Here is a 14,576-nt window from a genome sequence, read left to right as displayed (position 1 = left end):
AAAAAAAAAATGTTTTTTCTTAATAATTTTCTACAACTTATATATATTTTTGACATTATGATAGTGTTTAGTTTTAGTTTAAATTAAACTCTAAAAATTATGAAATGTTCATATATTTTAATGTAAAAACAAAATAAAATTGAAAATTTGTATCAAAGTTGGTGATTGAACTATCTTTATAATTAAGTGCACAAAAAAGAGAATTTTTTAACATAACTTAAATGTTTGTTATTTTTGAAAAAAAAAAAAAAAAAAACTTTTCTAATCCTGTGATAATTCTTTGTAAAATATTATTTGAAAATGCTTCTGTTTAAATAATAAAAGTTGTAGGAAACTGTCAGATTAGGTTCATGGGTAAAATGCAGTAAATTCTTCACAAGCATTTTAACTCAATTAATATAATTTATATCTTTTCTGTTATTTATTATACAAAATCAACTTGGCGTGGAAGAATGTCAGCCTTTTTTCAGAAAGATGACGTCATTCTCGCACGTCAAAGCATTTCTGGAGAAGTACGGCATGACGTCTACATTAACTTTCCTTTTCCACAAAGAAACTGCCCCATGCGACCGAGTATGGCTCCCATTGCACAACTCACAAGGTCGTCCTTGCCTGGTACTTGTAAAACTTTGCAAAAATACGATGGCCATAGATATTTTGAAAATTATTTCTTTGTTTATAGAAAAAATAAAAAATTGTCGTTTAAAATAAAAAATTAAACTAAAACTTAAATTGTAAAGTCATGTAGTGTACGACTCAATAACCGAAAAGTTTTCTCGTACACCAGGTCCTTTACCAAAGTTTTTAAGCGCTTTTTTTATCAATCAATAAACAATGTTAAAATAAAAATATATTCAAAAGATACCGTAATGGGACTTTAAGTGTGAATAATAAGAAAATTTTGAATATTACAAATAAAATAGTGATAAAGTATTAGTATCTAATCTTTAGTTATTTTACATATTAAACTTGTTTAAACCTTCAGGTTTCATTCAAATTTTCTAGAATTCAAGTTTTTTTATTGCATGATTTATTTTGGTGTGAAAGTTATACATAATTCTCTAAGTATAATTTTACTGGATACATAACTGATATATTATTTTATAATTATGTTATATACTTACCTATACACTTTAGTATTTGTATTGCTTTTAAAAAACGAAAAAATTAAAATAAAAGATTTTAAAAACATTTATGGGACGTAAGAAATTTTATAAGTTTAAAACTTTACTTATTGTTGTCTTGAAACTTTTAGAGTGTTATTTTCCTTCAAAGGAATCGAACTTTGTAAAAATAAAGTTCTTTTAAAATCTTGTACTTAAAGTTTTGAGTTTTTTATAAACAATCAAGTTTACTTAAGTCTGTAGATAAATACATATTTAATAAATAAATACAAAACATATTATAATTATAAATATAAGTTGAATAAAAAAATATATGTATTAAATATTTATACAATTATTTAAAACATAAAAATAAGAGCAAAATATAATACATACTTACGTCTATAATTTAATTAAAACTTAAAATGTACTGTTAGTACATTCAGAAACTTAACATACATTTTAATCCTAAATTTTAACTTAAATAAAATATGGTATTTTAAAACTTTTAACTATTTTGTTATTTTAAGATACTTGCGAAAACCCTTAAAGTTGTTTGCTTAAAATGAAATATTTAGTTAAATGGAGACTTTTTATAGATTCTATATTCTTATTTTCTATAGATTTTTTTTATTTCGTTCAGTGTTACTAAAAACTAACAATCAATATAAACACTTAAAAAAAAAAAACTTACTTTATAAAAACAAATGCTGCAAAATTTTTTTTAAATATTTTTTGTTACAGTGCAAAGTTTCCTAAACTTATCTTTATAATAGACCCGTTATCATTTGAAATCGGCTATGGATATTGTGCATACAAGAGTCAAAATAAATAATATAAGTTACAAACACAGTGTTGCAATAAATATAACAGACTAATAATAAATTAGCAATTGCATAAGTATACCATAACAATCAAACTAAATTCGTTTAGCCTTTCATTTCTTCGTCTGCTTCGGTTTCTCAAAATATTATTTTTTCTTTCTATTTTTCCTTTTTGTATAGCAGACCGCCATCTGTCGCAGTCATTTACAAGCAACTCCCACTCATTAGTTCCTATATTCAAGCTTTTTAGGTCGCGCTTGCGTACGTATTATAAACGTAGTCTTGGACGACCTCGTTTGCGTTTGACGACGACCAATTCTTTTCACAAAAAAGAATTTGGGATTCGCCCATCTATCCTGAGCACATGATCAAGCCAAAAAAACCTGCGTTGTCTTACAATTAAAAACATAGTGGTAAGACTAGTACGTCTTAACACTTTCCCGTTGGTGATCTTTTGTTGAGATGCAATTCTAAGGATGTGACCGAAGAGGCATCGTAAATGTAATGGTAGTTGTTGATTTTTTTTCATATGCATGCTTTAGGAAACTCTGAATTAGAAAAACTTATCAGAAATACAGTCACCTAAATTTTTTTTTTTTTTCGCCTTACAGTTTGTTTTGTTCTATTTACTCTTGTCATATGTTTGCTATGCATATATTGTTAAGAAAACTAATTTGTTATTGTAAAAAAGTATAGCTTACATCATAAGTTAAAACATTTTAGCACTCTTGTTTAAACTCATTTAGCAATAGTACAATACTATGCTAACTATATACAATAATTAACTAGCTAATTATTAACTTTTTATAATAATTAACTATTATATATCGATAACCAAAATGTTCTTGCACCACGTCTTAGGACCTAATATTTTCAGCGTCTTTTTTGTCATACAACAAACTATAAATTAAATTACACCACAATAAGAAGACTATCACATGTTTAGATTTTAAAATAGGTTTATTGAACAAAAACTAAAAACGAAAAATTTTTGGGGTTTGGTTATACGAAAAAACTTCTCAGTCATCGAGTCGTACACCACACTTCATTAAAAGTTTTATATTTATAATATAAAAAAATTTCAACTATATTTTGTTTAGATTATTTAAACATTTTAAAGGTTACATTTTCAAATTAAAAACAAAAATATAATAAAATTTTGCTTTGCTAAATTTTTTTTTTCAAGTTCTTTTAAATCATTTTGTTTAGAACTGTTTTTAATTACTCTTTTACTATCGAAAAAAAATTCAGTCTTGATATTAATAAACTGTACTTAGTTTGACAAACGATTGTCTAAATGAGTAAAATCATGTAATGAAAATTAATATCTCCCTAGGAGTTCCATGCCTATTTGTTGTTAATTGTAAAAACTTATGCTTTTTGTATCTTCTTACACTATCATGCATGTATCACAATTAGGCTGCCAACTCTAGTTGAAGTACTCAAAGATAAGTTATTAAACAACAAACAACTTATTTTAACATACATTGTTAGATTTCTCATAATTAGGGTGAGTATGCAATTGATATTTTTTAATATAAAATATGCTTGATGGACTTATCTGTCATCAAGTTTAATAATAGTTGTAATACAGTGCTTATTCACACGTTGGGCAAGATTTTTCGGTTATGGTTAAGTTTAGGTGAGCACCAATATCAGGCTGAAATTATAGTACATTTGATGTCTTATTTAATCTTAATTATAATCTATTTAATTTTAATTAATTAAAATTTAATCTTAATTTTAGGCTGAAAATTTATCTTTTATAAATACACGAATAAAATTAAACTTATATATCATAAACTTAAATACTTAATTGCTTTTGTTTTACAATATAAACTAGTTATATCAAACAATAATTTATATTGATTATGAAATTATGTAAAACAAATTTATGAAATTGTAAAAAATGATTAAATATTTTATTTTATAATCTATTAATTTAGTTCTTTCTATGTATTTATATGGCTTGTTAAAAACAAAGTATAGTTATTTTTTAGCCTAAAATTATGCTTAAATAAGACATAATGTATTATATTTTCAGTTTGATATTGGTGCTCACCTAAAGTTAACCATAACAGATTTTTCTGTAAACATGTCCAGATAACTAAAAATCCGGATAACTACAAAAAATCAATTTTTTCATACAAATATAACTGCTGCATATAATGCAATGCATAATAAAAGTGCTATGGTAAAAACAAATACATAGTACATAATTGTGAGTAATATATAATAAAATGATAAATAATAAATTTTAAATTTTAGGTTTATTAATTTAACTTTTTTTGGTAGAAAAACATCAGACTTACTAACCCTCTGCAACAATATACATTTTTTGAGGGTCAAGCAAGTAAAATTCACCATTTGTAATTCAGCCTGCCCTAACTATCAATTTAAAAAAAAAGATTAGTTTTGTTTAAGAGAAAACACAAATTGAATATATCTTAAAAAAAATTATGGCAACTTATCTCTCTAAACAAAAAAATACTTTTTAATCAAAGAAACAAAAACAGACATAAAGAAAAACTTTTACGGGTTTAAAGTCAATTTAACAGCAACATATCACTCCTAACCAACTAGTTATTATTGGAAGTTTTTCTTTGACAAGAAAGAATAGACGTTTGATTTAGTTTTTTCACGTTTAACATTTGTATCAAACAAAGTTGTAGTGTTCAATATTGAAAATTTTTGAATTTTTGTGTGACCCAAACTGTCCGGATAAGTAAGCGTCGGAATAAGTGAAGTCCGGATAAGTGAATAAGCATTGTACCTGAAAAAACCTTGTATTTGACACAGGATTGCCACAAAGTCGGGAAATTAGAAAAACTAAAAAAAATTACAAAAAAAGTCAGGAAAAAATTGGGTTTTTTGAAAAAAAGTCAGATTTTGTCAATTTGAATTTACTAAATTCCTTATTTTTCAAAGCCTTCAAATGGTTAAAAACTAATTAAAAATCCTTTAAAGTCAGACTAAAATTGCAAAATTTTCCTAGAAACTTATAAAACTACTTAATTTCCAATAACTTCATCTGCTATAAATTAATAAAAATTTCTTTATAAAACTGCAAACTTTCCTATAAACATATTGAACAAGTACCCTACTTGAACAAGCAGTTTTTGTAAGCTTTTTAGTATTGATTATCTGTAGCAAGGACACTTCTATAGTGAAACTGTGATATATACAAAAAAGTTTATCTAACATATTTTTAGAAACAAAAAAGATTTTGTTTAAGTAAATAATTGAGGTAGCAAAATTAGAAGTAAAAATAAATCAGTGCAAAAAGAAAATAAATGAAGCCCACAAATTGTGGCTAGATTTAGAGAAAAGATTCTCTTTGACAAGTTTAGGGTCAGTAGATGAGAACCAATTAAATAAAATGAGGCAAATGGTTTTATCTGCCATGAAAATGAAGTGGGATGCAGACCAGATGAAGGAAACCATATCTTCATTAGATTAAGAGTTAGAAGTGCTAATAAAGAAATGGAGAAAATAGATTTCAGTACATATAAAAAAACAGTGTTTGATTAAGTTTATTATTAGTTTAGGGTTTTAATCGTAAAAGTTCCTTATATGTTGTTTTGTTTATAAATACATTTATGTTGGGAAATTCTAAAAAAATGTTTCATTTTTCAGACAATCTGTGTTTATAAGGTAATAATACAATTGCTGGTATAGCTGTTTATTGCAAATACATCAATCATACACAGATGGTTCAAGTGATATAATGGAAGTTTGATGATCGAATTCAGCAAAAAAAATCTGTTGTTTTATCCAGTATTTAAAATTAGATAGAAAGCTTTATATAGTTTCAAGTGTTAGATTATGTATTGTAGAATAAGTTTAAATTAAGATTTTGATTTAGAAAATTCAGGAAAAATCAGGAAATTTTTTTCAGCTTGATCTGTGGCAGCCCTGTTGACAATACAGGCAAAATACCTAAAATTTGAGAAATTTTGAAAAAATTGAATAAAAACCTTGAGTTCTGAACAAAAAAAAACTTAAGTAATTTAAAACAGTTTTTACATTTATAAGAATGAAATTTAGATAAGAAACAACATTCTATAATAATTTTTTTTTTGTATTATTAGAATTTTATTTATTATTAAACACATTTAAAGTGGCATTACAGTATTCTTTTCAATATTTTATACTATTTATGACAGTTTTTCAGTTTAGTTTAGTTTTATAACTAAGTATGGACAAAAAAATGTGTAATTTTTAAAATATGAAAGTTTTTTAATTTATAGCAACCTTGTACCACTCAATTATTTTAACTTTTTTATAGTTATGTGTTTTTATAGTCATCAGTACCCCTTTAAAGATTTTTTTAATGTTAGAAAAACATCAGGTTTTCCTGGAACTGTTTTGAGTTATTTTAAATTTCAAGCATGACAAAAAGGTGATATTAAACAGGGTGGTGACCATTTAACCTAGAATAATCTGGTATGAAAAATTTAGGCTAAAATAACCTAGACAAAATTTAATTTTGAATATTTTTTTCATGTTAAATAAAAGACTATATTAGATTAGATAAAATATAACTATCATAACAAAAATATAAAATATTTTGAAGAAATTTGTAAATATATTTTAACTAACATTTCTATGTTATCTTTTCAGTATCTTTAATTTATAGTATTTAATTCAATTTTAACCTTAACTTTAATTTTAGACTAAAAAGAGAGACAAAATTTGTACATTTAATAATCTGAAAGAAAACTAAAAAACCTGGAAGAATTTTTGTAAATCTAGAGTCCATCCTAATTAAAGTAGATTTCCACCACCTGTTTTAGTTTGATTTTTTTCATTTGGTTATAATATAAGACTAACTGAAAGCTGACCAATAGCGGTTAGGGCAGGGTTTCCCAAACTCATTATTATATATGTCCCTTGGTAAAATAGAAAAAGCCACATTACTAGTCAATTAACAATTTACTTTTTTTATTTTTGAATTCGTTTTTTAAACTGAGGCTGACTCAGGATACAATTTTTGATTTTTGAAAATTTCTGGAAATTTTTTTTTAGATTTTGGATGAGATTTTGTTGATTTAAATTCAAAATCTGGCTATTTTATAACAAATTTTGTTGGATAGCTTGATTTTTATTGATTTTGAAAATTTTTAAGTTTTTCGACAGACTAAAAAAAAATCTCAGGATAGTTTTTTTGACTCAAGGATAGGAAAACCTGAAAGCAGTAACATATATTTTTATATATTTATCTCTTTTTTCTTGAACAACAGACAAAAAAAAAGCTTAAAATACTTGATCCTATGACCTGGTGCATGAGGAACTTTTTGGTTATGAGTTGCACACCCCAGGTACTTTTTAACGTCTTGTCCAGACAAACACCAATTAAAATTGCTAGCTTTGAATCCCTGTTATACAGATGAAATAGTTTTAAGCAGTAAACAAAATTATAAATCAATTTATAAGCTTTCAAAACAATGAAAATAAATTGTTAGCTGAAAAATAAATTTTACTAGCTAAAATTTATTATGAACAACATTTTACAGATTTTAAAGTTAAACATTATACAGCAATAACAAATTGAAGTTTTTTATAAGCTGATTTAGTTGGTTTTTTGAAGTTACTGTCCATTTTTATTTATTATTCAATAGTTAATTATAATCGTATTTCACAGATCTGTAGTACTATGGTTAGTTTGTTACAAACTGATAGAGTAAGATATTTTGTATCTGAATCTAGACCTGACTATGAACCATTAGCTAAACTATATTTTTGTACATTTTGTGTAGGACTCAAGTGTAAAGATGATTTACAGCATGAGGTAAGAAAATTTATTAGCAATATTTAATTATTTATGATAATATTAACCTGTAATCGAAGTTTAAATCTAACAAAAATATAGTTTTTCAAATAACTAAATGAATAAAGCTGAATTATTCAATATTTACTTTTTATAATATATGTATAGTGTAGAAAATAGAGTATTTGTAGATATATCAAAGTGATCAGTATTTATGTAATAAAATTTTTTAAGAATTTTACAACTCAGAAGGATTGACCATATATACATAACATATAAACATACAAATAGTAAAAACAATGTTTAATAGTTTTTTTTTGCTTTTAGATTAAGTTTTTATTAATAATTTATTTGCCAGTGTAGAAATATACTGTATAATATTCAAATAAAATTTTATTATTATTGTAGAACTTGTAAATTACTTTTGTTTTTACTAGTCTTATTGAAATTTAATAAAAAGTATAAAATTAATAAATTTTTTAAGCTTGATTTTTATTTAAGATTGAATCTCATTTTTGTCCTCAAACACTCGACAGTTGGGCTTCTAATGATGTAGCTACTTTATCGAAGAAAAACAAGTTTGTTTTTACAATAAATACATTTTGTTCTATAAAACTTAATGTCATGAAAAGTATAGTTAACTCCAATTTATAATATTATTTTGCTATAGTTTCTTGTTAAATATTTACATTTTTGATTGCAATTTCAAAACTTTTTGATATTTTTATGATTACAAAAAAAAAAACAGCATATTTGACATAAAAACAAGTACAAAAATAATTAAAAAGTCAATATGCATTAAATATTATTTTTTTTAACTTTATTTTGATCAAGATGGTATATATTTTTATGTTATGTCAAATATTGTTGAAAATAAAGCATATTTATTAAATTTTAATTTATATTAGTTTTCTTATAACAAAATCTCATAATAGTTTAATAATGAGTTAGAAAGTCAAAACATTAAATTAAGAACAAACATGTGTTTAAAAATTATTCAGTTTTTAAAATTCTTGATTGTTAGTGCGTAAGACAACCAAAAAGGAATAGTTTTTTGCATAATTCGAACAGTATAAAATTTCATAAAACAATCAACAGTCGATCCAGTAATGCCTGGCACTGCCCAACATGCACTCAGTCCCTCACCGTGGCTTCTTACAACACTTCGCTGCCCTCTGCTGGTGATTCTAAAGCAACCAATAAGAAAAGCTATTATCAAACTTGCGGATACTGCAGGTGGAACACCAGAGAGGTTGGCATTCCTGATCGTGAATTTTGTTAGTTTTTTTTTTCAGTGTTTTGTAGTTGAAGTCTTGTAAGTGTTTTTTAAATGTAAAATACTACAGTCAACCAGAGGTTTTGTTTTTAGTTTAAAGAATTAAGCAAAGTTAAAAACGTAGTTTTATACTTTTTTCTGTTGCTTTTTTTCTTTTGTTTTATATTTTACAAGTGTGTAAATTTTGAGTAAAAATGTCTTTAAATATTAATTTGACAAAAATAATTACAGCTAGTCTTTCATGGACTGAAAAACAAAATTCAAATCAAAAACGAGTGAGTTTTGTATATAAACTTTAATCACAACTCTGTTTTATTTACTCCTGTAATTTTAATTTTTTAAACATAGATAAGTCATTTGATTGAACATTTCAAGTATATATCTCACAAAGAAGCTTTAGACAAAATGTCACTTGAGAAACTCTCACCGCATATGGCTGTTACAAAGCAGGTTTGCTGTTTATAAATATAATAATCAGTTACTATTATTGTATTTTTGCTTAGTTTTTAATCGGAGCAAAATTTTCTAGCAATCATGATAAAATTATACACTTGTATTTTAGAAAACAATTGAATGACACGACCGACAACTTTATAAAACATTTAAGTTTTTAATAATGCTTTAACTTGGTTGATTGCAATTAAGTAATTCAAGTATGGAAATAATTTTTTTTAAAGGTTTTTAGCTTTTTTCTTACCATCAGATGCAGCAAAGGTACTCAAAACTGGGCCAACACTCGCACAGCTACACGAGCAAGCAAATAAAAGAAAGCTTGTCATTGAAAGAAGTCAAACTGGAAGTTTCCAAAACACAGAGCGTTGACGAGGTTGAAAAGCTGCCTGAAGGAATTTTCGAACAAGAATTGGACATCACTAAAGGTAGGTTTCATTACTCATTTATTTAGAGGTGTTTATTCTTGTTACAGTAACAACAGTTTTACGTATATTTAAAACTTTATTTTATCATTATGTGGCTAAAAATTCAAGTTTTGCTCTTAACATTAATAATAATTTTTGTTTACCATAGTGCAGCGATTCTTAACCTGTGTAAATTGCTTTGTTTTAGGGGGTAAATTTTCTTGATTACAAGTTATGTAAATTATTTTTTTTGATTTCTAATTAATTATTTAATTGTAATTATTTTTTAGTTAAATAAACTCTTTATATTTTTATGTTTTTTTGTATTTAATAAGCTTAAGGTTCAAAAAATCTAGTTTTTTTTCCTCAAAGCTAATCTGTTTTATATATTAGGGATAAGTTTGATAATTACTTTTCATAAAAGGGCAAATCATGAGAAAAAGTTTAAGAACTGCTGCTATAGTGTATAAGTTGTACAGAGTAATTTTATTTGTACAGATAACCTTTATATTATGCACAAATATTTACATTTATCACACACAAACCATAAAAAGCTTCTTGATATTTTTATAAATTATTTAAACTTAACTACTTGAATAAATTAAGTTTATTAAAACTACAAACAAAGCTTAAACTTTATACTAACATGCTCAGATGTTTAAAAGCAAATAGTTGAAAATGCTAAGTATTTTTTGCTCTAATAACAAAAAGAAGCAAATTATGATAGTGTTCATCTGTAATTAAGTATTGAAACCAAAAGTATAAAATCGTTTACGCAAGTGTTCAAATGTTACTTTAAGATATACTTTTGTGTAGTTGATGTTTCAAAGTACTTTTGAACATGTTCACAGTTACAACCATCGAGCAACAGCACGGGTATCCCGTCAGCCAGCCAACTGAAATAGGTGATTTGAACCCGTACCCGATGATTGCCTTCACAAAACACTCTCTCCGCTGCAAGGTATATTGCCACTAGGTGTTATCAAACTCTTGTGCTTGTATATCTTCATTCTTATTGTGTATAGTTTTTAGTTTTTTTTTCTGATGTTTATGATCAGCAGTTTTTAATTTTATTTAAAAAAACCATAATCTTATCTTCGCCAAAAAAATTAAAAACGATGAATACTATGTGATACATAGTATGCAAACGTACTAGCAAATGAGCTTCGTAAATATACAAGGTTGTTGTACTGTTATTAAATATATTAGCAAGCGAGTGTTGTATTTACACAGCAGATAGTTAGAAAAACTCTGGTGCTTGATTGAATACAAAAGTGTTTTCCTTAAAATATCATCTTTGCCTCATAACAGCAAAATATTGGTAAATGCATTGGGCAGTTTAATCTTTTTGTACTTTAAATTCTTCTATAGATTACAATGCATTTCTTTAAATTATTTTTGACAGTTAAGTTAAGTAGATTTAAATGTGAGACCTGTTTACATATAATTACAACCAAGTTGAAATATGGTTTAACTTTAGCATATTAGCGTAGATTTAGTTTAAAGCATTTATTAGTTTTGTCATTAGTACACTATGTTGTGATTTTTAGAGTATTTCTAAAAGTACCAGTTTTCCACTTATTAAAGTTACCTTAAAAATCAAAACCACTTGCTTTTCCAACTTACTTTCACATATTATTATTTTTAAATAATATTTTATTATTTATCCACACGTTAATTTCAACTGAAGGGGTGCGAGCACAACCTGATCAAGTCGGACTACAACCCGACGCTGTGCAAGTTCAAAATTCACAACATCGCGCTCAAGTTCGTCCCCGAAATTCGCCTCAACAGGAAAGTCCCTCAACTGAAAGCGGGCGTGAGGCAGATGGTGCAGCTGACGGTGATAAACCCGACGAACAGGCTCATCAGCATCAGCTTGGCCGCCTCCGACTGCAAGCTCGCGAACTCCACAGTTAGTTGTTGTTACGGTTGTGTTTGAAAGATGTAGCTGTTTATATATATATTGGAGTTATACAATAAATACTTATTACTATTGTCAACTTAACACACACTTTTATTTCATAATGTTTGCATAGCCGTGCACATTTTTTGTTCTCATATATCTACTAAATTTAAATTTATCACTGCAACAAATATGTACGAAACTAAAATAAAACATAGCTATTTGCGATATTAAAGCATACTTAATCATAAAAGGTGGAAGTGTCGAGCGAAGAGCTGAAGATAAATAAGACGGACGAAACGGCTGAGTTCACTGTCGTCGAAGACCTGATTGACTCTCTCTCTCAACATGATAACAAAGAGTTAGTTTATACAATTTGTTTATAATTTAACTTAGCAGTTTTTGTATCAAAGTATTTTTTACCCCAAGTATGTAATGCATACATTTTTATTATTTTATTCATTAAAAATAAGTTATAGTGTACTTATAGTTTTAGTCTCAATTGTTTTTATTGAAACACTAGTTTTTTTTATTTCGCTTACAAGTTTTAAAATTTAAACTAAAAAAAAATTGTTAGTTTTTTTTCATTTTAAAGTTTTAAGTATAATTTTTTGACAGTTTTTTCACCAGTTAATTTGCTTGATTTTATGCTGTTAAGAAATTTTAAAACAACATATATTCCTATAAAATCTCAGTGTTTATAAGAATAGTATTTATTTACTTAAATGTAAAAAGCAAATGTAAAAATAAGAAATATAAAATTCAGCAGCTCCGTCTTTAAATATTTTAGATACAATCTTTTTAGTGATATAAAGTAAATGTTGCTAACTAGAATTATTTAAAACTTAACGTTTTTTTTTTGAGAAATCTTCTTCACAAAGTCTCTTGAAATAATTTATTTTAAAAAAAAGTTAAGTAATTTTCTACACGATACTAACAAATAAATTTAACCAAGAACAACTTAAGTTGATAAAATTTTTGTATCATAACCAAACAACAGAGTGGTGCTGAACCGCGACGGAAACCGAATCGTCATCGCGTGCCACGTCACTCCTTCGCCGCGCCTGACTGCCAACGAGATGGTGACGTCATCGCTCCTTATGACGTACCAGTACGAGCAAGCGAACAGCTCCTTTCTCAGCAAGTCGCAACCGGCAAAACCCCCCACAGTGAAAAACCTAACCTACGAGGTTCTCGTCGACATCGGAAGGATTTCGGAGTAGGTGGTCAGGTTTAATATGTTATAATAAGTCAAGTAAGACAAACAAAAATACTCTGAAACTTTTGTTGCAATTTTTTATTATCAACCAAAATAACACATTGAAATTTTGTTATGATTTCTATTTAAAATTTATGTTTAATTTTTAAAGTCAACAATTTTCAGAGAATTAAAGTTCTAAGTAGCTCAGACTTGTAGCCATTTTCGTTGTAATGTTTGCAAGATGCAATAAGTTAGTCAAAAAAATTCTTCTTCTTTTTCTTAAAAATTTATGGTTGTTTTTTGAAGTATTTTTACAGTTCAAATTTTTAGTTTTACTAACAGTAAAAATTTATATTGTTTTTTACTAAAAAAAGATCTTCTTGTTTTTATTAAAAATTTGTTGAAAGTTTTCGGAAGTATATTTACAGTTCAAATTTTTAGTTTTACTAATAACAAAATTTACATTGTTTCTTTTATTAAAAAATTCTTCTTGTTTTTAATAATAGTTTGTTTGTAGTTTTTAGAAATATATATACAGTTCAAATGTTTAGTTTTGCAAAAAAAAAAGATTTTAACACTTTTACTTTGTGTTATTAACCTTTTTTAGAACTTTTATGTAATTTTTTTTTACATTTTAGTTTCAAATTTTCTAATCAAAAACAGCTTTATAAAATTTACATTATATAATTTTTTCCTTTTTCCAAATATATCAATAAAATATAATGAACAGGCATTACCAACATTTTTTTCTCATTTATACATTTTAGATTTTAATTTTGTAGTTAAATCCTCGACCTTAAAAAGTTATCTGAATTTTGATCGTTGTTGATTTTGTATGAGACAGTCTTTAGTAGTAGTTTAGTTATTTTATAGAAATTTGGATTGAACTTAAGTAAATTGTGTAAAATGCTTCATCCTTTTCTATTAGTGTTAAAAGTTTTATTGTTTTTAGCTTGACTTATACAACTAATGTTTATGGTGTAACTAAATCTTGTTTTACTTTTGAACGTTGTTTAAAAACTTTGCTGTTTATGTTTAGCATGTGTTATTATCATAGTTTATGATTGTAACAACCTAATAAAGTAGCTATGTGTTAAACCTATAATTTATAGCTTATATTGTGGTTGAAAACTTTGTTTTTAAAAGCTGTATTTTTTATATTGATATAGAATATAAAGTATATTGAAAAAAGAATAAAATGATTTTTTTTAAAGGCAGTTCAAAAATTAAATGATAAATTTTATAGGTTTTTCAGTATTTTATATTACTTATATTTTACTAATATTTGTTTTTAATATACTTTTATACTGATATATCTAAAACATTAAAATTTATAGACTACTTGAAATTGTACTTTTACATTACGAATAATAATATGTTGTTTTAAGTATACAAAAATTGTTATTTTATACCAGTTTTTTAGACTATAAAAACTACTTTTTACTTGTTATTTAAAAATGATTTTATTACTTTAACCATACATCGTAATATTATTAATAGTATAAGCTCTTAAGTTTAAGAATAATAAAACATATAATTATGCTTATGATTATAATTAGACTTAAGTCATCATTTTTTGACATGATTTCTAAAAAATTTCGCTTTTGCAATTCATCTTTTTTCAGGGTCTAATTGAGTT

The 14,576-nt window shown here is 25.7% G+C and overlaps 1 protein-coding gene across 1 annotated transcript; it reads left to right on the top strand.

Moving 5' to 3' along the window:
* The first annotated feature begins 3,379 nt into the window (after positions 1-3,379).
* Positions 3,380-13,589, top strand: LOC145844044 (dynactin subunit 4-like). Its single transcript, XM_082951373.1, has 11 exons — positions 3,380-3,437; positions 7,572-7,718; positions 8,199-8,275; positions 8,796-8,974; positions 9,205-9,248; positions 9,322-9,423; positions 9,677-9,851; positions 10,682-10,791; positions 11,521-11,745; positions 11,991-12,097; positions 12,737-13,589. Exons 2-11 carry the CDS (start codon positions 7,584-7,586, stop codon positions 12,957-12,959), a joined length of 1,377 nt encoding a protein of 458 aa, XP_082807499.1. The 5' UTR covers positions 3,380-3,437; positions 7,572-7,583; the 3' UTR covers positions 12,960-13,589.
* The last annotated feature ends 987 nt before the right edge of the window (positions 13,590-14,576 follow it).

This window comes from Thalia democratica, chromosome 9 (genome assembly GCF_965202585.1).
Source record: "Thalia democratica chromosome 9, ktThaDemo2.hap1.1, whole genome shotgun sequence".
NCBI classification, from domain to species: domain Eukaryota; kingdom Metazoa; phylum Chordata; class Thaliacea; order Salpida; family Salpidae; genus Thalia; species Thalia democratica.
This window is presented reverse-complemented; position numbering and strand designations above follow the sequence as displayed.